The sequence below is a fragment of the Scyliorhinus torazame genome, chromosome 25, assembly GCF_047496885.1.
Source record: "Scyliorhinus torazame isolate Kashiwa2021f chromosome 25, sScyTor2.1, whole genome shotgun sequence".
Taxonomy (NCBI): domain Eukaryota; kingdom Metazoa; phylum Chordata; class Chondrichthyes; order Carcharhiniformes; family Scyliorhinidae; genus Scyliorhinus; species Scyliorhinus torazame.
The window spans coordinates 17,955,325-17,979,344 of NC_092731.1; the positions used below are offsets into that span (position 1 = coordinate 17,955,325).

A 24,020-nucleotide genomic window follows, 5' to 3' on the forward strand; every position below is an offset into this window, starting at 1 on the left:
ACCTCTTCTCTGACCTTAAGGCGGTAAAATTGCACGATTATCGCCCTCGGTGGTTCTCCCGCTTTTGGTCTTCTCGCCGGAATCCGATTTGCCCACTCTACCTCCATGGGGCCCGCAGGGGCCTCAGCACCCATCAGTGAGCTCAGCATCTTACTTGCGTACTCTCCACAGTCCACTCCTTCCACACCCTCAGGGAGACCTCGTCTCCGAAGGTTCTTCCTTCGCGCTCCGTTTTCTAGGGCCTCGATCCTTTCAGTACACTTTTTATGAAGTGCCTCGTGCGTCTGAGTCTTAACCGCCAGGCCCAGGATCTCGTCCTCAATATCTGTCACCTTCTGCTCCACCACGCGGAGCTCAGTCTCCTGGGTCTTTAATGTCTCCTTGAGCCCCTCAATTGCCTGTAGCATCGGGGTCAGCACCTCCCTCTTCAGCAGCTCCACGCACCGTCTCACGATTTCATCCTGCTCGGGCCCCCATGTCGCCTGCGCTTTCTCCGCCGCCATCTTGTACTTCTCTCTTTCTGACCCTTTGGTTGACGATTGTTCGCGCTGCAGCAGCCGCCGCCGCCGGTTTTTTCCTCCTTCGTTTGGGGGGACTCCCTTCTCACACACCCCACACCGGGTTGCGTCGTTGAAAAATTCCCCGTTGGGGCTCTTAAAAGAGCCCGAAGGTCCGTCGGAGTTGGAGCCGCCGAAGCATGCGGCTAGCTAGGCATCACCGCAACCGGAAGTCCCTTCAGTGGCCTTGATGAGATCTTTTCACGGTTGTTCCCTCTGCTGCTAGAATTCACCTTTGATACAGGCCCTCAGGTCAGCTTGCAGCTTTAAGCTTGCCCTTCCCCCGCCTGCATGCTGGAAGAGGCCCTGTTTATCCTGCAGTTGCAGCCAAATCTTTTACTGTTTCTGCCGTGTCTGGCAACCAAGAGACATACCCTTCCTGGGGGACACTGTCGGGGGAATGTTGCAACCTTCTTCCCACACTGGGAAATGGCAAACAAATGCCGTGGGGGCCCTGTAACGAGCCCAAAAGTCCGTTCCAAGCAGGAGCTACCGAATATGCGACCTAGCTCTGCATAGCCGCACCCGGAAGTCCCCCTGCCCAAACTTTCTGCAATCCTGCCGCTGACTCCATCCATGGTTGCTTATCCCAACAGAAGTAGGCTGTGCATCTCAATGTTTGTTTGACGCAGAGCTGAGCTTCATATCCCATTTTTATCCATCAAAGTCACTTGCTTTCACCTTAGTAATGTTACCTGCCTCCAACTCTACATGTGGCTGGAACCATTATTGATGCCATCACCTCAGACTTGACTTTCCGCATCCTCCTTGCTAGACTTTGTGCACCAAATTATCACTCGTTGTGCCTCCTGCATGTAAAATCGCATGAAACCCACCGAACTGCATTGACTTTATTTTCCAACAGACTTGCAAGACTTGTCCCTGTCAAGATATCCCTCAGCTGCTGCAATGTGCCCTACATTTGTAACCTTTCCAGCCTTGATTCTCATGGGTAGCACAGTGGTTAGCACTGTTGCTTCACAGCGCCAGGGTCCCAGGTTCGACTCCCGGCTTGGGTCACTGTCTGTGCAGAGTCTGCACGTTCTCCGTGTCTGCGTGGGTTTCCTCCAGGTGCTCCGGTTTCTTCCCGCAAGTCCCGAAAGACGTGTTTGTTAGATGAATTGGACATTCTGAATTCTCCCTCAGTGTAGCAGAACAGATGCCGGAGTGTGGCGACTAGGGGCTTTTCACAGTAACTTCATTGCAGTGTTAATGTAAGCCTGCTTGTGACACTAAAAAATATTCTCTCCTGTTGCTTGAACTTGCTCTCATGCCTTCCCTCCGCCACCCAGCATTCCAGTATTAGTTGCAGTGTCTACAGCTGCTGGATGTTCAGTGTAGAATGTCAAAACTGACCCATGTCCTCAAATTTTGTCAACCGTGTAGATGAGGAAAGGGAGGGGACTTTGCAGATCCTTAGTTACAGAAATTGCTGATGCGGGAATGGGAGCAGAAACATTGCTGGACGGTGCTCTAACTAAATGAATAAATCCAGCGAGGGCAGTTCGATTGAACTGGACAATGGAGAAAGGACATTTGAGGAGGATCATGTTGTTGACCATAAAAAAGATTATCTAAGATTTGTGTGTGGGGAATGATGCATTCCAGTCACAACAGGAGTCCACATATGACTTTGGTTGGTTTTAATGGTAGGGATAGAAACCTGAATGCTATTGGTGAAAGATGCATGGCTTTGGAAGCAACAACATGTTAAAAGAAAAAATCCAAACTCTCCTCTTTTCCAGTGTGTCTGAAAGCTGATAAGTGTTCAACACTGATGCAAGAAATCCCTGCATTATCTTGGGGAACAAGGGACATAGAGAAAATTCCACTCTGCTTAATTTTGTTCAGAATCTCCAATCTCTTAGCTGGGTTTTTATGCTGCATAAATATTTGCAATGCGTCTTGAGGTTTGTATTGTACAGGCTTCTACTTTGTTATGTAAAATCTAACCGGCCAACTTGTGGTTGTTTTTTTTTCCCCATCTCTTCCTGTTGTGGCCTGAAGCCAAGTAAAAAGTATGTTTTCACTTATGCAAAGTGGGAGATGTGGGTCAGAGAAACATTTCTAGTTCTGTTGCAATCTAAACTGAAAAGCATACAGTCAAATTCCTGTTTTCAATCCTGCCACAAGCTCATCCTGATGCAGAAAAATATCCCGGGGAACATAATTCCGGTACTGGGGAGGAAGGGTGGGGAATGTCCCTTTCTCCTCATGCCATGTGATGTCCCACTTGCGAGTGTTTTAAGTTGCAGCCCCTGCAGAACAACTGCACTGTTTGGCAGCTGCGCTGAAGGAAATGAGCCTAAGAAGTTTGTTCATTTCCATCATTGGGGGGGGGGGGGGGGGGGGAGTGTGGAAAAGAAATAGCTAGTTTGGATTGTGTTTGGAGGCTGTAACATGATCTTCAGTGTTCGAGTGTTTCTCTGTTTATGACCTCCTTGATCTAAAACCTTCTATTGTGTCACAGCTTTGTAATGCACTGGTCTATTTATCTTGAATTCGTCTTTTGCCTCCATCTAGTTTGGGTAATACATATGCAGGGATTTGATTTTTTTTTTTTTGTTGGGTAATGGTCAGGGGGAAATTACCCTCCTGGTTTTCTGCCTTTCCTAAAGGTAGTGATTTATCAGGATAAAACCTATCAATATCCATTTCAGCTGTGGTCATCAGGAATTCAGTAATGAAGGGCAGCACGGTGCGCAGTGGATTAGCCCTGCTGCCTCATGGCGCCATCGTTCCAGGTTCGATCCCAGCTCTGGGTCACTGTCCGTGTGGAGGTTTGCACATTCTCCCAGTGTTTGCGTGGGTCTCGCCCCATAACCCAAAGATGTGCAGGCTAGGTAGATTGGTCACGTGAAATTGCCCCTTAATTGGAAAAAATTAATTGGGTACTCTAAATTTAAAAAATGTTTTAAATGAATTCAGTAATGATCAAATGATCATTAATGGTGGAGCAGGCTTGAAGGATCGAAAGGCCTACCCCTCCTATTTTCTATGTCTATCACATCCTAATGGTCAACAATACGATGCCAGCAGGTTACTTGACCATGGAGGAAGTTAATCCAATTCTGCCGAGCCAATTAATATGCTTTTTCATTGCACTGGTAAATGATCAGGAACAGGAGTTGGAGCTGGCCTTCCTCTGCGATTCTCGGTGTCGGAGAGTTGAATTGTCGTGCCCCTTCTGAGATTAAATCAAAATGGAGAAGGCTCATCCAGGAAAGCACCAAACGCATCACGAGCATTTGTCAGGAAGGTGCAGAGGAGAAGCCGAGGCATCGGAGGGAGCATGTAAACCTGCAAGCAACCCATTTACCCAACCCTTCAAGCATCATCTGCCCTGCAAGCAGTGGAGTCTGCAGATCGGACATTAGACATCAGCCATCTCGCAACTCGTCACAACAGAGTGGAAGCAAATCATCCTGGATCTCGAGGGTCTGCCTGAGAAGAAGAGGTCACAGCACAGATCAGGAATGAAATTTGGGACCGTTGATTTTTATGATTCACTAACTTTACTGGACGTAGCAGTGTCATTGGAGAAGGCTCCTTTCTAATAAAGAAGCTAGTTCTCGTGTCTTCGAAATTTGTTTACCTTGCTTTCCATTTCATCTTCTGTTCCGTATCTTTTACCCCAGGTTTGCCATTATTTACACGGCGCATTTCTGTTTTTTATACTTTTCCATGCCAGAGCTGTAAATTGCCAGCTCTGTTCTGTATTGCTAAGTACTCAGTTTCAAGATTAAAATTTAAAATGCAAAAAAAAACTAAATGCTGTATTTGCTTAATTTAGTGAAAGTTTGTACCTTGGCCATTACATGAATGATCTTAAACTCCCAAGTTTAACCCTCCTGCATCTGAATTTACTTCCTCAAAAGTGCACTCAATGTGAACTAATTTGTTCTGAAGAAATACAAATTGTTTCTGCTTTATGAACTGCACCCTCAGTAGTGCTATTTGGTAGTGCAGTCCTTCCAAAAGGAACCATCTATCATTCCTGAGCTTTGCACGTGACTCCCACCGAAACTGCATGAGCTTTCAGAAATGACCGATCAAGATGACCTAAGGTTGCAAAACAAGTGGAACTGGGAATTTGCTTCTGGAGCTAATAGCCTCAAGTGAACCAAAATATGACCTGATTTCCAGGATAATAAAGCCTAACTGCATTCTTCATGTCCCAGTGTAATTGTGGGACCTTTTCATTAAACCCAGTCTGATGGGTTTTTTTTTTTTTGTTTTAAAAGTGTTTAGTGGCAATGATCCTACATGAGTTTGGGGCACATTCAACTGTGGTACCTTAAGGATGGGAGTCTAGTGCACAAAATTTACATGTAATTGTTTGCTAAATTGGCAGCCCCTTGCAGAGGCCACCAGATGTCTGGTGAGGGAGATGGAACTGCCCTAGTAGACCTTTTGAGGTAAGGGAGCTATTGCACATTGCTGCTCAGTGTAGATCCAGTTGGTGTTAAACTGCTTTCATGTTCTAGTTGGAATCATGAAATATGATAATTTGATCAACAAGAGAGTCAACGGTTATGTGGGGCAGGCTGGAAAGTAGAGTTAAGGCCGCAATAAGATCAGCCATGATCTTAAGTGAAATGCAGAGCAGGCTCGAGGGGCCAACTGGCTTAGCCCTGCTCCTAGTCCTTGCGTTTCATGTTGGTGGAAAATGCACATGTACACAGGTAACAGTGACGACAGAATCAGATGTGCTGGTGTTGGCCTCCTGCCTGCCAATGCTCACAGGCGGCGAGGAATGAATGGGGTGAAGGATTGGGCAAGAACTGGATATCCAGGAGGAAGAAGAATTAATAAAAACAAAGCCCCAGCCTAAATTAACAACCGACAGCAAAGGACCCTTAGCAGAAAGATTAATAAACTGATACAATACTAGAAAGATATATTCATTTTATTAGCCATTTGAGAAATTGCAACACCGTGTCTGCTGAAGGAGTAGAAAGTGTGTAATTTTGAAAATATATTTAGGTCTTATTTTAGTGGACATTAAAAAGAGACAAAGATTAGCACTGGGGAAGTAAAATGTATTTCCACTAATGAAATCGCAGATTTCTGGGAACTACCTAGTGTTAACTCCAATTATCATAGACCTAGGCACCCCCACCCAGGCTGCAAGAAGACTGATTCAAGTTTCAAGTTCAAAATAGCATAACAGTATTAAAGCAGTTTCTTCCTGGCTTTTTGCGAGTGCTTTATGGAATGTTGTAGAGCAAAGTTAGTTTGTTTTTGTTGAGGCCAAATCGTGTTTTTCTTGAGGCCCCAGTCATGAATCCTTTAATGGAACAATCAGATACTTCAAAGAAAAAATGGACTACTGAATCATTTGGACAATGGGTCCTGTAGTCTTAATAGCCATTTACATTTGTCTGGGTACAGCGATAACTTCACATAATAAGAGTTCCCGGTTTTATTTCTTGGAAAGGGCGGGCAGTCAAGGTCGTATTCTGATGCTGCCTCAAAGCTGGGCATGTTAGAAACAGAAACCTGGAGATTTGGAACAGCAGCTGAAGGGGAATCTTTATTTCCTATGGAGTCTTGGGAGTGCCACTGGTATAGAAAAAGCTGCTGTTTTAAAGCTGCTCCTCACCTGATTGCCCACTGGTGGTGTCTGTGAGACGTGTGTTCATAACGCTGTGTGCTCACGGATTAAATGCAAATCTGCGATTTCATTAGTGGAAATACATTTTACTTCCCCAATGCTAATCTTTGTCTCTTTTTAATGTCCACTAAAATAAGACCTAAATATATTTTCAAAATTACACACTTTCTACTCCTTCAGCAGACACGGTGTTGCAATTTCTCAAATGGCTAATAAAATGAATATATCTTTCTAGTAATTTCTCAAATGGCTAATAAAATGAATATATCTTTCTAGTATTGTATCAGTTTATTAATCTTTCTGCTAAGGGTCCTTTGCTGTCGGTTGTTAATTTAGGCTGGGGCTTTGTTTTTATTAATTCTTCTTCCTCCTGGACATCCAGTTCTTGCCCAATACTTCACCCCATTCATTCCTCGCCGCCTGTGAGCATTGGCAGGCAGGAGACCAACACCAGCACATCTGATTCTGTCGTCACTGTTACCTGTGTACATGTGCAATTTCCACCAACGTGAAACGCAAGGAATAGGAGCAGGGCTAAGTCAGTTGGCCCCTCGAGCCTGCTCTGCATTTCACTTAAGATCATGGCTGATCTTATTGCGGCCTTAACTCTACTTTCCAGCCTGCCCCACATAACCGTTGACTCTCTTGTTGATCAAAAATCTGTCTAAATCAGTCTTGAATATATTTAATGACCCGCCCTCCACTTCTTTCTGCGTTAGAGAATTCCAAAGATTAATAATCCTCTGGAGAGATTCTTCATCTGCATCTTAAACAGGAGTCCTTTTATTTTTAAAACTTGCCTCGTAGTAGTAGATTTGCCCAGGAGGAGAAATATGCTCAACATCCACCCTGTCAAACCCCTTCATCATCATTTATATTTCAATAAAATCACCTCTCATTCTTCTAAACTCCAATGGGTACATGCCCAACCTTCTAATCCTTTCCTCCTAACATTGTTCCTTTTGTCCCAGGGGTCAATCTCCTGTGAATTGCTTCCAATGCACTATTCATAAGTAAGGAGACATAAACTCTGTGTTGCTCTAGATGTGGTCTCCCCAATGCCCTGTACAACTCTAGCATCCGAGTGCAATTCCTACTTCTCCACCCCCCTTGCAACAAAGGCCAACCTTCCACTTGCCTACCTAATTACGAGCTGTACCTGTATGATAACTTGTGATTCATGTTCAAGGATACCCAGATCCCTCTTCACTGCAGCATTCTGCAGTCTCTCTACGGCCCTTCGGCCCAACCAGTCCATGCCGCCCAGTTTTTACCATTAAGCTAGTCCCAGTTGCCCGCACTTGACCCATAACCCTCTATACCCATCTTACCCATGTAACTATCTAAATGCTTTTTAAAAGACACAATTGTACCCGCCTCTACTACTACCTCTGGCAGCCCATTCCAGACACTCACTACCCTCTGAGTGAAGAAATTGTCCCTCTGGGCCCTTCTGAATCTCTCCCCTCTCACCTTAAACCTATGCCCTCTAGTTTTAGACTCCCCTACCTTTGGGAAAAGATGTTGACTATCTACCTTATCTATGCCCCTCATTATTTTATAGATCTCTATAAGATCACCCCTAAGCCTCCTACGCTCCAGGGAAAAAAGTCCCAGTCTATCCAGCCTCTCCTTATAACTCAAACCAAGTCCCGGCAACATCCTAGTAAATCTTTTCTGCACTCTTTCCAGTTTAATAATATCCTTTCTATAATAGGGTGACCAGAACTGCACACAGTATTCCAAGTGTGGCCGTACCAATGTCTTGTACAGCTTCAACAAGACGTCCCAACTCCTGTATTCAACGTTCTGACCAATGAAACCAAGCATGCCGAATGCCTTCTTCACCACCCTGTCCACCTGCGACTCCACCTTCAAGGAGCTATGAACCTGTACTCCTAGATCTCTTTTTCCTATAACTCTCCCCAACGCCATACCATTAACTGAGTAGGTCCTGGCCTGATTCGATCTGCCAAAATGCATCACCTCACACTTATCTAAATTAAACTCCATCTGCCATTCGTCGGCCCACTGGCCTAATTGATCAAGATCCCGTTGCAATCCTAGATAACCTTCTTCACTATCCACTGTGCCACCAATCTTGGTGTCATCTGCAAACTTACTAACCATGCCTCCTAAAGTACCTGTGATTATTTGGTGTTTCTATGTAAATCTTTGACCAGATTCAAGCTTTTAATTGGATATCAGTGAGTTGCTCCAGCGCAAAAACTGTGCAGTAAGTTCAGTATCTGGAGCCCAAGCGGAAAGAATAAACTCTCTCTCTCTCTCTCTCTCTCTTTTTGAAGGTCTGGGCACAGAGGGAATTTACCGTGTTAGTGGGAACAAGTCTGAGATGGAAAGTCTCCAGAGGCAATTTGATCAAGGTAAGCAAAAAGGAGGCGGGAACAAAGTGTTCAGTAAACTGTTGGTTAGTGTTAGTTAATACTACAATTGCCGGGCAGCACGGTGGCGCAGTGGGTTAGCCCTGCTGCCTCACGGCGCTGAGGTCCCAGGTTCGATCCCGGCCTTGGGTCATTGTCCGTATGGAGTTTGCACATTCTCCCCGTGTGCGTGGGTCTTGCCCTCACAATCCAAAAATGTGCAGGGTAGGTGAATTGGCCACAATTAATTATCCCTTAATTGGGAAAAAAAGAATTGGGTACTCTAAATTTATTTTTTAAAATACTGTAATTGCCTATCAGGCTGTCTTGATGCAAGTGGGTGTCTGTCTATTGTTGGAGTAGGGATCCGTTTCTCGTGGTCGGTGAGTTGGGGGAAGGCTACGTCAAAATTATTTGTAGTAAATCTGCACTCGTATTTTTCCTGCTGCCCCACCCCATTTCACTCCCTCTTCTGGTCGATCATGGGCACATAGATGCTACCAGCCCTCGAAAATCTGTACCTTGTAGCTATTCATGCGTTATCCAGGACATTTAGATCCTTGTTGGCAAGCTATCCGAGCTCGGTGATGATGGTGTTTAGGGTAATTGTGGGGATACATACAGTCCATGACTGAAGTTCAAATGGCCACTTTTCTTTGACGTTAATTGTGCCTTCCCTTTTCTACTGCCGTGAATCACTCAGCAGTGGGCAAGGCTCAAACCCAAGGCGACCTCGGCTTTTCGATCGAGGTGCACTGCCTAAGCTAATCTGAAAGACTGATTTGGGTTTGTTTGAGTAAAAATGGGTTGCCACCATCTCCACATGATTCAGATTGCTGGGGACTTTTGTTTGAAAATTGTATATACCAGGGCCGTATTATTACGTATATTGTCCCCTTTTACTGAATGAAATATCTTGTTCCTGTTTACAGACCACAGCATTGTTCTACAGGAGAAGGATTGTGCAGTGAATACTGTAGCAGGAGCAATGAAAAGCTTCTTCTCGGAACTTCCTGACCCACTGGTTCCGTATAGTGCCCAGGTCGAACTCGTGGATGTCAGCAGTAAGTACCAGAGCAAAATCTATGGGAGAAGGAAAATACGACAACCAACTTTCACATGCAACATCCCATTAATAGCACAGTAGATGTTCTGCAGCCATTGGCAATTCTCTGTCGTCATCCCCTGTCTCTATATTTGAGTATGATGCCTTCTCAGGGTTATAGGTTTCTGGCATTGACCAATTCTCAACCCACAGATCTTCAGGCACATGGAGCAGGATGTTCCACAAAATAGTGCGATCCAGAGTGCAGGATTCATTTCCTATTATTTCCTTCTCTGCTGCTGTTCTGCCTCATCATTAAGACGAAATGACTTGAAGCACGATGGACAAAATGTCACCATTTTGAATGAGTAGCCAACTCCTCCAGTCATTAATGCAATTTAAAGTGCCTTTGAAGCATTTTCTTTGCCCTCAACGGAACACTGGGGTTTGAGAAAACAGGATCTGATTCGGAGGGGGGGAAAAGAGAGTTGTTGATGCAATTTCTCGAGCACTCTTGTGTGTCGCTGATCACATCACACTGCAGTATAAGAGTGTGGTGATGACAGCTGTTGTGTGGACTAGGAATTTTGACGTGAAGAGGTCTTTGTTGTCAATCGCACACTGCCGTGGTTTGTAGAAGGCTGAGCTGCCATAGCTGATGTGTTAGCAGCCCTCCTGTATCTCGCTGAAATATGCATTTATGTTGCGAAATCTTACCCAGGGCCAGCAACCTAATTTGATCCAATCCCACTCTCAACTGATATCTGCACCCATCTATTTTCCAGCAGAGTATCTGGGAGTGGGAAGCTTTACTGATTCTTTTTTTTTTTTAAATAATAAGAAGAATCTTTGTTGTTGTCACAAGTAGGCTTACATTAACACTGCAATGAAAGGGGCAGCACGGCGGCGCAGTGGGTTAGCCCTGTAGCCTCGGCGCCGAGGTCCCAGGTTCGATCCCGGTTCTGGGTCACTGTGTGGAGTTTGCACGTTCTCCCCGTTTTTGCATGGGTTTCGCTCCCACAACCCAAAGATGTGCAGGGTAGGTGGATTGGCCACGCTAAATTGCCCCTTAATTGGAAAAAATGAATTGGGTACTCTAAATTTATTTTTAAAAAACACTGCAATGAAGTTACTGTGAAAACCCCCTCATCGGCACACTCCAGCGCCTGTTCGGATACACCGAGGAAGAATTCAGAATGTCCAATTCACCTAACAGCATGTCTTTTGGGACTCGTGGGAGGAAACTGGGGAGAACGTGCAGACTCCGCATAGACAGTGACCCAAGCGGGTATTGAACCTGGTGCTGTGAAGCAACAGTGCTAACCACTGTGCTTCTTCTCACTGCCTCTGCTCCACGCCACCCCTGCCACGAGCGCATGCTGCAGGACAGCTTTTCCAGCACAAACCTTCATTCCACTGAAATCCACCAATCTGGTCCAGACCAGGAATCTAACCAATGACCATCTCTTCCCTGTGACTATCGACCGTACCAAGTGGTCGTCTTTAACCCATGAAAAAGTGGGTGGGATCGGATGCGCCTCAAAACGTCCCCCTCCGCCTTTTATCCGAACACCTAAATATGGTAAATGAATTGTTCTCTGTGTGCCACCACTCCACCGTAGCGACTGGCGTCTCCGTTGCGGTGTCCCCATTGCGGTGCAGTGGTCATGAATTCAGCTGCTGCCACTCTAATCTAGCACATTACTGAATCAGTGTGACGAGCTGCATGCTGTCTGCGTTAAATTACTCCTTTTTCTTCCTTCAGAACAGCCTGATAAGGAGCTGAAGCTGAATGCACTTAAGGATGTGTTGAAGAAGGTTCCAAAAGAGAATTATGAGGTCTTCAAATATGTCATCACCCACTTACACAAGTAAGTAATTACTCTGTGCATGCAGCCAGACCATCATACATTAGGATCGTGATTATTAATTGTCCTTTCTAATTAATGGCGCACAAGATATCCTAAACCAATATCTCAAATGGCTGTGAGGCAAGGTTTGTCTCTAATCAAATAAATCATTTTAAGGCAAAGAAAATAATAGATCTCTGTAGGAGTTTAAAGCATTTGCCCTCACGCGTGTATGTATGATCGCCCTCGCTGCATACTTCTGCCTGTGCTGTCACTCCTATCTAACGCTGCTAAAGCACAGCAGAGATGAAATTACAGATGCTATTCCTGTATGCTGTATGTGGTTAACACGGTCAGAATAAATTCCTGTGTACCCTTCAATGCAGGCATTCACCTGTTTCTAAAAATAACTATTGATGCATTGACAGCATGTACATTTTAATTTATTAATTGGGCGTCAGGACAGAAACAACCTTTTGTCCTGAGGTCCCCCTGCTTGTGTTGCAACATGAGCTGCCCGAAGGGGTAGAACTTCTGGTGAAGCTTTGATTTACACCTTGCGTGAGTTTAAACTCAGTGGGACCTCCATTATCTGTACTCCAATACGTGTACTCTTGTTGATCGACCAGAATTTACAGAAGATAAAATAGTGTACGATGCCGCCTGAAACAGGAGCGCAATCTCACGACGATTGTAAATCAATCGCACGGTCCAAGAAAAATTTTATTTGACGTCATCTTTTGTATTTTCTTTGTCTTAATTTCTATGTTTTACTGTACAATGTGTGTGGACCAATAATCTGAGGACCTTTGGTTTTCTGACATGGCAGGGGTCATTTTGTTCTTGGGATGTGGTTGATGCCAGAAAGGCAGTGTTATTCTGCTCCAGTTAAGGCAGTTGAATACTTTTATAATATAATAATCTTTATTGTCACAAGTAGGCTTCCATTAACACTGCAATGAAGTTACTGTGAAAAGCCCCTAGTCGCCACACTCCGGCGCCTGTTCGGGTGCACTGGAGGGAGAATTCAGAATGTCCAATACCTAACAGCACATCTTTCGGGACTTGTGGGAGGAAACTGGAGCACCTGGAGGAAACCCACTCAGACACGGGGAGAATGTGCAGACTCTGCACAGACAGTGACCCAAGCCAGGAATCGAACCTGGGACCCTGCTGCTGTGAAGCAACAGTGCTAACCACTGTGCTACCGTGTAGCCATTCCTTGGCTATGTCATTTTTAAAAAAAATTTAGAATACCCAATTACTTATTTCCAATTAAGGGGCAATTTAGTGTGGCCAATCCACCTAACCTGCACATCTTTAGGTTGTGGGGTGAAACCCACGCAGGCACAGGGAGAATGTGCAAACTCCACACAGATGGTGACCCGTGGCCGGGATCGAACCCGGGTCCTCGGTGCCGTAGGGAGCAGCGCTAACCACTGCGCCACCTTGCTGCCCGCTATGCCATTTTGACGAACCATGTGTAGGCTGGACTGGGTGGAGCTGACGAGTTCTTGGTTCTGCAGGATGTTAATGACCCAGTTAGGTTTTTACAACAATCTGGCAGCTTTCGAGGCCAGTTCTTATGGTGCTAGATTTGTTGAATAATTGCCACCATATGGCTTCAACTCAGTCAATTAGGACCAAAAGCACTACACAACCATACCCTCCATATTAGAGATTTCCACTATATGGAACAATTGGGACAAGTGTTACTTTAATTTGAAACAACAAACCAGGTTAGGTCAAGTCATTCTCTCTTCCTTTATTTGGTGTTTGTTGCTTTATCAATGCCCACTTAGCTGAATGCACAGCTGGGAAATGTGGTTATTTTTCTGACAAGGTCTGCAGTAACTTCACCCAAGAGGAATCTCCCATCAGGATCCTGCTGTTCAAACACTCATTGCTTTTGCTGACCTGTGTCCAGGTGTGTGTGCTTTCCAGCAGGATCGCTACTTGGCAATCGAGAGTGGGATCCAGGCTGGGTTTTGTCCTGTCATCCAATCTTTTCCATATTCCCCCTCCCAGCTTACTTTCAGGGTGGCATGTATTTCACATTGGAACAGCCGTTGGTTGCATTGTTAAAAACAAATCCGTTTGCCTGAACCTTGGCATGATAAAGATTGGGCTGTGATTTCCACCTCCATCACAACACAACCATATTTATTTTAATTGGCAGTTTTCAGTCGGGAGGGTAAAATGGACCTTTTTGTTACAGATGTGATTTTGCTTTGTTGTAAAGAAAAGGAAATGCTAGAAGTGCTCAGAAATGTCGACTGGTCTGTGACGAGGGGTGTACAGACTTTCATTTCATTTTCTGGTGAAGGTTTGCCCGCAAATGTTAACCCATATGTTTTAGGTGGTGATTAACATGCTGCATATTTTTAATATTTTGTGTGAAATATCTCGTGGTGTGGATGAGTTTTGTTCCAAATGGCCTTGGGAGATGGGAAAGAGATTTTTTCTAGTGTCAAGAGAAGTGATGTTGGAGAGGAAGAGTACTCCTTCACCATTAAGCAGAGACATTAGTGTAGTGGTAGTGTCACTCGACAGAGGCCCAGGCCTAAAACCCTGGGGACGAGAGTTCAAATCCCACCACAGCAACTGGTGGAATTTGAATTCAATTAACAAATTCAATTGATTAATTTAAAGAAAAGGCTGGGATTGCAAGCTGGCCTCCATAATGATGACCATGAAACTATCGCTGTTGTAAAAACTCATCTGGTTCGCCTCGTCCGTGCTAGGAAATCTGCAGTCCTCACCTGGTCTGGCATTCATGTGACTCCAGACCCACAGCAATGTCGTTGATTCTTAACTACCCTCCGTTCACGGGCATTTAAGGGCATCAGATGCTGGTCTTGCAATGTCCACATCCCATGAAAGAAATAAAAGCAGCGAGTGGGAAGGCTGCTTTTGGGAAGCAGCTAAACGTCTGAAGCTTTATTTTTCTGCTGTCTCTGTTCAAAGTATTGAATAAGCAACTGGCTTCTGTTTCATTTCAGGGTCAGTCAGAACTGCAAGTTGAATCTGATGAACAGTGAGAACCTCTCCATCTGTTTCTGGCCCACGCTCATGAGGCCCGACTTTCAGACCATGGATGCGCTGACAGCTACCAGGACGTACCAGACTATCATCGAGCTCTTCATCCAGCAGTGCCCTTTCTTCTTTTATGACAGGCCAATCGTGGAACTGATCAGTGCCGTTCCCAGCTCCCCCACGTCGAACACTGCCTTCCAGTGCCCGTCGCCGGTAACAATGATCCCCTCACCGCCACAGTCGCCTCCCCCGACACCTTAAAGAGGCCACTTCAGCAACCTCTGTGAACACAGCTGCAGACGGAACAGCCAAGTAAACTGTGAATTGGGTTATAAACATGCCAGTTATCGTAACTAGATTCTTTTCAAAACTGCCTTGGGTTATGGAACCCCTTTCTGTTGTACAGAGCAGTGCAATCATAGTTATAACAGATGACATGGCACTAAGGAAATTGGTTAAGTACCAAACACTGCAGTTTAAATGAAAGTACCAAACACTGCAGTTTAAATGAAAGTACAGACTGCAACAAAAAAAAGCAGCCCATGACTTCATAGAGGGCTCTGTGAAACACAAATAGCACAGGTCCCACAACCGAGTGGTTACTTAAAAAAATGCGCAATGTTTAAACAGTTAATTATACAGACAAACTCTACCGCTTATTTAATTTAAACTCATTCCCTCCTCAGCCAATGTAGAAAGTTGCTTTTTTTATTTTTTGGGTAGTGCCAACTCTTGCTTAGAGAATTTTTTGAGGTCACGTGCTGCTATTTTAACCTTCATTAAAAAATAAACACAAATTTCACGTGGACTGTGTGAATTCACAGCAGGGTGGATGCAGCCTCGCACCAATATTTGTGAATGCGGGATGTGAACACTAAGCAGTTATCCTAGGTGGAATGACCAAGCCCAGCATGTAGATGTGCATCTGTCAAGATGGTTCATTGGGAAGCCATTCTAACCTTGGGGCATTTGTTTTAAGGAAACACTAAATGAATATGTTATGATAAAATCTGTGTGTCCTAAGGTTCTGTAGAGCTTGTAGTAAAGAGGTTTGTCTGTATAACAATGATGTGAGCAGCTGCATGAAAGTGCTTTGTGCAAAAGGAGATTTGACGCTGGTTTTCCCAATATCAATACAGCTTCTGTGGCTGACGTCTGTGGAACTTTTGAACCTCTTTTGTTTCGTTCTCACTACCTTGATCAGTTCTGGTTAGCAAATACCTAATTCGGTCCCATTCGAAATCTGATTGAAGCTGTTCTGAATCATTTTGCCCTTTTTTTGAGAGTGGGTGGGGGGGGGGGTGGCAAATGATGAAAGGGAAGGAATATTCCTTCTCCTTCCATGTCTTCAGGATCACATTTGTTGCCCTCCTCCCCTTACTCTTTGTGACTTAACGACCAGACTTGCTCTTTTGTGTACAGTGCCAAGTTGGAGCCTCTTGACGCACAAGGAAAACCTATTGCCAACTAAAAATGTCAGACAACTTCATGTCAAACTTTCCCGTCACTTTAAATGGCTGGAGTGTCATTGTTCTCTTTCCCCCGCCCCCGTGAAGCAGCACAGCAAATCAGCATATCTTGGCTGGTGCCTCACATCCGTCCTGGTTGTAGTTAAGGTGGTTTAGAATGTGGCTTCCTCTGAAATGGCTTTTTTAAAATTCTGAATGTTTGTGTGGCATGTTAGCACATGCATGGTTTATTACTTCATGTTTTATAACCATCCTGGGGTGTGGCACTTTTGACATGTCACAAAGCCACTCCTACCCACTGACCTCTGCTAGAAAAGGAAGTATACATGGACTCCATTGGGCATGGCTGTGAAAACCCCTGTGTTTAAATAGCCTCACTGGGCTGAAACTTGAAGAATGGCCAATTTGGCGGGATGTTAGAGGGTGGCCACTGCCCATGAAATCATACCTCAGTGCCAGTCAGTGCCTGAAGGTGGTGGAGCAGGAGCTGCAAGAGAAACAGAAACATGAACATGTGCAACTAGAAGCCTGAGCAATGCCAGACCTGAACAAGGCTCAGTGTGAAGGGTGCATAAGAGGTCAAAAATATGTCTATTGAGGTTTTTTAAATTCTAAAATTCAAATTCCACAGCCCCGTGTGAGAGAACCGATACTACACGTGACACTGCAAATTCATCACCTAATGAAGTGAGCAGCAGTAGCTATGAACTATGCCATTGATTGTTAACACTACCATAATTTTTAGTAATTCGTACTTTGAACTGTTAAGCACCTGTCTAGAATTAGTAGCAAATCATGTGCTTCACGGTCAGGAGGCAAATTCATCTTTACCTGGCCAGTGTGTCCTCAGCATCTCTGTTTCCACCCCCCCTCCCCCTTTAGGGCTGTGCCAGTGAATCTATTTTAAAACACTTAGTCGATCTAAGTATCAAGCTCTACCAGTTTGGGTATGGTACGTACAACTACGATCTCCAATAATTGAGCAAACACTAAAATGTTACCTGTTTGTGTGTGTGTGTGTGATTCTTTTTGTGATGGAGTCAGTGTTGTGCCGATTGACTGGGCAAAATGTGAAGTGGACAACCCAGTAATCTATTGTTTCCATATGAGATGCTGATCTATCATTCAACTTTAGATTTTTTTTTTTTTTTGCAAAAGTATATCTCTGAATGTTTGAGAATAGATTGTTCTGATTCTATGTCAAAAACTTTTACAAAGTGTTCTCACAGTCCTTGTCTCCCAGCGCTGACCGTTATGGCTGATGGATATTGGGGAGGGTTGAGCCGTATAGCCATTGAGAGTTGCTGATCGATTAATGATCCCAGATTTTCCCAAGTTAATGAAATACAGTAAGGCCTGCCTTAGCTTTTGAAATTGTGCTTTTTTAAAAAAGGAGGCAATTGTTCGCATGAGGGTCTCTATCCCTAGCTCATCCATTTCTGAATTAGCTTGTGTTGCCGATGAGTGACAGAGGCCGCTGCCCAATGTTTGTTAACCATGATCTACTAATAAAATCAATTGGTATGATCGTATCTGAAATCACAGCACTTCACACAAAACAGTCAAATCTTTTTGGAGCAGAAACGCGGCCAGCTGAATTACACCAATTAGATGGAAAAGTGCCTACTGAAAAATATTGTTTTTTGTCAAGCTTCATGTCATGTTGGGGGCCAGTTTGTATCTTTTATGCAGCATTTGGCATGAATTCCTCTTCTAGTTGGGTGGTGGAAAGGGAAGTAAGTACAAGCGATCTTTTCAGGGTGATCAGGCCATCTCATCTTCTACGTTTATCTTCTGAATTTGGATCAGAAATTGGGTGAAAGAATAATAATAGCTTATTGTCACAAGTAGGCTTCAATGAAGTTACTGTGAAAAGCCCCTAGTCGCCACATTCCGACGCCTGTTCGGGGAGGCGGGTACTGGAATTGAACCGTGCTGCTGGCATTGTTCTGCATTGCAAGCCAACTATTTAGCCCAACCTGCTCCAAGCAAAATTGTGAATTGGTGGGTCGAATGTTAAACCAAATTTATAATCTGAAGACTTTGCCAGTCAAAAGAAATCAGTTTGGAAGTCGAAATGAAGTATTCCAGTGAACTGACTTCAGAATCACATCCTTCCGAAAGGCGCTGGCATGCAGCAATAGTTGAATCTTTTTAGTTCCTTGTCTCTTTTCCCCCTTTGCGCACGCACACCGATTCATTCACCGGTATATCAGTGAAGGAAAAAGCCTGACTATTTGCTGTATCATTGCTTTTTTTTCCTCCCCTTTCTATATGGAGAAATGATGCTGCGTGTGTGTGTGAAGCACAAGTCAATGTAAGTGTCAAACCAGAACTGCAGGCACATTGGCATTACTGGGTTTTATCAGTTCACTGCATCGAAAATGAATATTAGGTTTAATCTCATTTTAACCCCAACATTTAAAAGGCTTATAGTGGTACACTCTATTTTACAGATCTCCCTTCAGGTGGGAATGGGAAATTGTTCTTTAAACTGAATCCTAAATATGCCCCTGTCACCTCTCCCCTTGTTGCAACTTCAAAAATGGACCGTTATGGGGAATGAGCCTGTTGGGAGTTGGGAATCTCTGTTCCTCAGCAGATCCTTGCACAGAGAAGAGCTGCTAACTTTATCTGGTGTGTCTCTCACTTCTTGCCAAAACCCTGTAAACATCCATTTATATGGAGCATTGCTTGACCCAGTAACCTGCATCTTACTAACTTGTGCTATAAAGATGTGATGGAAACACTTTGTGACGGTGCTAGTATTCCGACACCATGCTAAGAGCTGTGATGATCAGTGTCTTGTTTTTCCTCCTAAATAAATCGCGCAACAGAAATTTCTCTCACTCTCTCTGCTGTTCTGAGATAGATCATGTTCTTGTGTCCTGAATTGTGGAATAAATTTGGGCTTTGCAACAAAGCAAGTTTCCTGATTTTACCTAAATGATGCCATTTGGAGAGATGAGAAGACAGAAATGTATGTGTAGCTTTGAGATGTTTCCCAGTGGGAAGGTCAAGCTAAACTAAGTCAAGTCGGTCTTGGGATCCCTGACAGAGATGTCCAGGGTCCTGTGAAACACTGGACTTGGTGGAAAGGCGTAAAATGAAATGCAAACGTAGCCTAGATTTGTCTGGTAGTGGCAATTTTACATTAAAACTACCTTTCTTGGCAAACAAGCTTAGTTTGCAATTGGAAAAAAGATGTTCTCTGTACCTTGTTTATCAATGCATTCCGCTTTCTGCATAATTGTTACCAAAATAAATTAATTCTGAGTTGTTTTAAACCTCTGTATCTTGAGTGGGGGGGGGGGGGGGGGGCGGGTGGTTGCACAAGTTGCTGTCGCGTCAGTTTGCACTTTAACCTCCGTTTTTGGTGGTATTAGCCCCTCTTGAAGGCTGTTGTTCAAAATGATGACACGTTGTCAATTACGAAAGTAATCAACACTTTTAATTCCCTCCCCTCTTTAAGAGTCAGCATTTAATCTTAAAATAATTAAAATTACAAATTCTCGGTGCATTTATCCAAGGTTCCTTTGCTCGTTGCATTATCGAGGCTTTGTACCATTTGATTTTAATCGGGTTGATGTTAGAAAAGAAGTGCAGGCAGAGAAATGTTACACTAATGTGCTGACACAGTCTGCGTAACTTCAAGGCAAATAATTCCAAGAAATTATCCCAAGGGCTGTGAATGGGAAGTGAAACTTATGGCAAAATAGCAACATGGGGAAAGTTCGCTCCACCTCATAATGCAGACTTTCAGCCTTAGAAAGTACCTAATTTCATGGTATTGCTCTGGAATGCTTATGTGGCTGGCCGACTATGTTTTGTTTAAATATGAAGATAATTTGCAGCCCAGTGCATGCAATTATAAAATGCATATCATATTCACTTTATTACCTGAGAAACCTAACAGATGTCTTGCTTCCTTTTAATGGAAGTTTAATGGGCATGTGGACTCTGGACAATATCTCTGCCTCTTCTACACCCGTTCTCCAAATTTTCTGTGTCCATTCCCTCTGTCTAAATGTCACACTAATTATCAAACCCGTCCATCCCCAAATCCCACCACACATCGAAAAGTTGAAGCTAGTTCCATGAAGATTTTTCCAGCTTTCCTGTGTTTGGCTTCTTGTGCCAGGTAAGTTCTGTTTTATGCCACTCCAGAAGTTACTGTAAATGTGCATGGAGTGCTAGGTGGTGTGATGGGTTGCACACACGCCCCCTCGATTGTTGCGTGGCTCTGCCACGCCAGACTGAGGGGAGTGTCTATTCAGGCCTGAAGAATCCCAGTTCAGGTTGGGTTAAACCCAGCATCTCGTTGCACGAGCCTACAATGCAAAACGTCTTCCAATTCAGTACTAAATTGGTAACTTCACTGTCAGAAGGGTTGGGGGAAAGAGACCAGCATCTTCCCGTTCTGCGACTGTGAATTGGAACACTCTTGCAGCCAGCAGTCTTTCAACCTTACACAGGGGCACATGCAACTTGTGCCAAGCCTCTGGACCAAACAGACCACAGTTGGAAGGAAGCAATGTTAGGACGGCCAATTGAAACCCCCATCCCCTTTCCGGTGCCTCTGGGTCTTCATTTGCACTGGGGGAATACAGTTTCATTTTAATTTTTTCATGTTTTTAGTTCATGTTCCTTTCCAGTTACTGACTCTCTCTCGTCTGTGTGTGTGTGTGTGTGTGTGTGTGTGTGTGTGTGTGTCTCTCTCTCTGTCACACTCTAATTCTACCCGTTTGTTGAACTGGTCCATTCATTGAAACCAGCACCATCAACTGCACCTCACAATCTAGCATATGGTCTGTAAACCGCTCCATATTTCATGCTTTCTATGTAGCACTGATGACTGTAAAGAAACATTAAATAAACCCTGCATGCGTTTTGGGGTTATGCATGCGCTAATATGCACAATTACCCACTTTTTTTTTTTTTAAAGCGTAGTTCCAACTCAAACGGTCGAATTTGGACCTTTGAGCAGAATAATGTTTCAATCCTTCCCTTGTTTTAAGTATATTTTTTAAAACCCTCTCCCCTGCCCAATGTAAAGCTATTTTCCCTTGATCTATGTTTTATGCTGGTAATCTCCCTTCCTCTCCCATCTCCAATTATAATTTGAACCAGAACGATGGACTATTGAATGTTTATCTCTGTGGTTGGTCCATGTGTTAATTGGACTTGAATGGTGAAGCCCATCATTGACAATTGAATATCTGACTGCCATGCCAGGAATCTTCGATTTTTCTGCAGGTAGAGCACACTGGAGTAATGAGCGTGTTGAAATATGCCAATGACCCATCAGTTTGCTCTGGATTCATGCCCTCATGCATCCTTTAAAAAATAATTCCTATCACCTGCCACAATCCGCTTTAGAAACTTGTAACAAACTCAAGTCAACATTCTGTCTGTCCCAAAGTACCAATTAGCTTGTTGAATACATCAGTTCTTCCTAATGTCGGTTACTATAGGGGTGCGGAGTGAAGTGATTTTCCCCGATGATACTATTTCTTGGCGTATATTCAAGAAGCCATGTCCTGAGATCCCGTGAACTTTCACAAGATTTGCCAAAGCTGCTTCCAACCTGTGAGCAGCAGCTGGTGTACAAGCAATCAGGGCAAGGATGGGAAGGCAGTAAGGGGCTGCTGTCTCAAAAGCACCGCAGAAATTTATTTTTAAACTTAAAAATCATGTACACTGACTCAATTCGCAGTATTTTAATCTTTTTTTCCATCCTTCTGCTCCCAACTCTCAAATGTATTTTACATCAGTTTATATATTATATGCTGAAAAGGTCAATTTTATTAATTTATAAAAGATGTGGGCTTATTTGCGTTAAAATGCAGTGATGATGTGTATCTGGTGATGTCGCCAAACAGACTGCTTCGTGACTAGAAGTTTTACCGCAGTGTTCTCGTCATGTTTATCCTGGTTTCATTTGTATCGCTGCTCTGTGTATTTCCCTTTAACCTGTTTACACGTGTAACCTAGAACTCTTAATTCAGAGAGCTTGTTGCTGAGGTTTAATTTTGATGAGCACTTGTACAATCGATGCTGTACAAGGCCTTATTTTATCCCCAATCTCTCTCTCAAGCTCCAATGAGCTACTCCTCGGCGTTTGTACTGAGTAAGCTGGAAGAAAAATGGGAAGAGTGCTGCACCCGACATCTTATTTGGTACGCTACACTTGTAAAATGTTTTCAATATGATAATTAACAATTATTTGAATTAAAAATAAACCGAGTATTGAATATATAATGTGATATTGGTCTGACAATTTGGGTAGGTGTTACTTTTTACAAAAATAGTAACTGTGTATGTAAAGAATGGTTGGTTGTATTCTTAAGAGGCTAATGGTTCGCATCCTTTATTACTGGTGTCTAGAACCTTTTTTGTTGCATTTATTAAAATAGTTCCCATTTGGATCGATTTGTACTACAAGTTCTCATTTTATTAAAAGTAAAATGGTTTTAACTGTTGAGTCCTGCGCCAGAAAACGTTTTGTCCTTTTTTTTTTTGGAAACCTGCATTGTCCAGCCTCTTCCTCCTCCGCCTCACGGTACTTCCTCGGCTTTCAGTTGCCTGGGAGATTTCTACCGGCTTTAACCCCCGCAGCACTACACGACTGAGATATGGAAGTTGAGCCGTGTTGATGGATGAAGTAATGGGGCCATATGAACACTCTGCTGCTTGTTGGCCTTGTCGTCTAGCATAGACACACCCAGGTTTCAAACATTCCCAGCGTTTTTAGGGCTTGGTCAGTGTTGACTGGGGAGGCTGGCACCTTCATTCCAAACCTCTTGCAGCCTAACGAAAGAAGTGCAACCCTGAAATTAAAAATCAGCAATTCTGAAACCACTGACCTGTGATTTCCAACCCCCCCTTGCCCACCCGCCTGCTCTCCCTCTCTTCAGACTGCCACAGATTTGGAAACTTTGGGAGCGCTGCAGTTATGCACGCGTGTGGATGTGAATCACAATCTGGAAAGAGGGCTGAAGTCGGTTTAATCGATTTTAATGTATTGTGTTTGGTGGTCACTCTGGCATTTAGATTACGCACCATCTCAAAGGGCTCGCTGGCGGATTTCATTGAAGACTTGAGGGGGCGGGGGGGTGAGAACATTGATTCAAACGTCTCTCTCGCTTCCCCTGCCTCGTAGCCACTGAACCTTTATTTCCAGGCCGAGCAGTGAGGAGCCTTGAAGCAGAGGTCACTTTGGGGGAAAAAACTGTCTTCTTCCTCCTCCCCCCCCCCCCCCCCCCCCCCCAAGTTCTTGATTGAGAGAAATGCCTTCTCCTTTCCAGTAGAGACCTAGGATTTACAATGGGCTAAAAGTCATTTTAGAGAAAATGGAAAAAATATTTTTAAAACTGAAGTTTTTTTTTCTTTTGCAAAACGCAGTTTGTGAATGGTGGTCAGGACCAATCCAACCCAGAGTGCATGTGATTAAGCTATGAGGGTGAGCTAGTGTCTCCTCTCCTGCGTAAAATCATGTATTTGCTGAAGTAATTTGTCTTAATGGGAATGTTGTAAAAACTTTACAGCCATACATGCTATGTATCATAGTTAATAAATCATTCTTTTAAAGAAAAATGGTTTTATTGAAATTATTTCTTCCCTCCTTTCTTAGCTTGGCTTGGTTTCTTATACTGCTCTTTTTAAAAACATTTTTTAATATAAATTTAGAGTGCCCAATTCATTTTTTCCAATTAAGGGGCAATTTAGCGTGGCTAATCCATCTACCCTGCACATCTTTGGGTTGTGGGAGCGAAACCTACGCAAACATGGGGAGAATGTGCAAACTCCACTCGGACAGTGACCCAGAGCCGGGATCTAACCTGGGACCTCGGCGCTGTGAGGCAGCAGTGCTAACCACCGTGCTGCCCATACTGCTCTTTTTAAGAAATGTGGAAGGGTCTAGGTTCTGTAGAGCATGATGTGGCAGAGGTTAAGAGCAAGGTTTTTAATTCATGCTTGGGGCGTGAGCATTGCTGGCAAGTCCAGAATTTATTGTCCATCGCTAATTGCTTGTGACGTGGACGTTGGTCAGATTGTAGCTTCA

General features: G+C 43.9%; 1 protein-coding gene across 2 annotated transcripts in view; it reads left to right on the forward strand.

The window, feature by feature from the left end:
* arhgap35a (Rho GTPase activating protein 35a) overlaps positions 1–23,551 on the forward strand; it is a 157,509-nt gene extending 133,958 nt beyond the window's left edge. For both annotated transcript variants that reach the window (XM_072490121.1, XM_072490120.1), the window contains 4 exons: positions 8,481–8,558; positions 9,488–9,619; positions 11,366–11,471; positions 14,453–23,551. In XM_072490121.1, coding sequence (XP_072346222.1) covers positions 8,481–8,558; positions 9,488–9,619; positions 11,366–11,471; positions 14,453–14,747 — 611 coding nt within the window. In that variant the 3' untranslated portion in view covers positions 14,748–23,551. The remainder of the gene's footprint in view (positions 1–8,480; positions 8,559–9,487; positions 9,620–11,365; positions 11,472–14,452) is intronic.
* Positions 23,552–24,020: the final 469 nt, after the last annotated feature.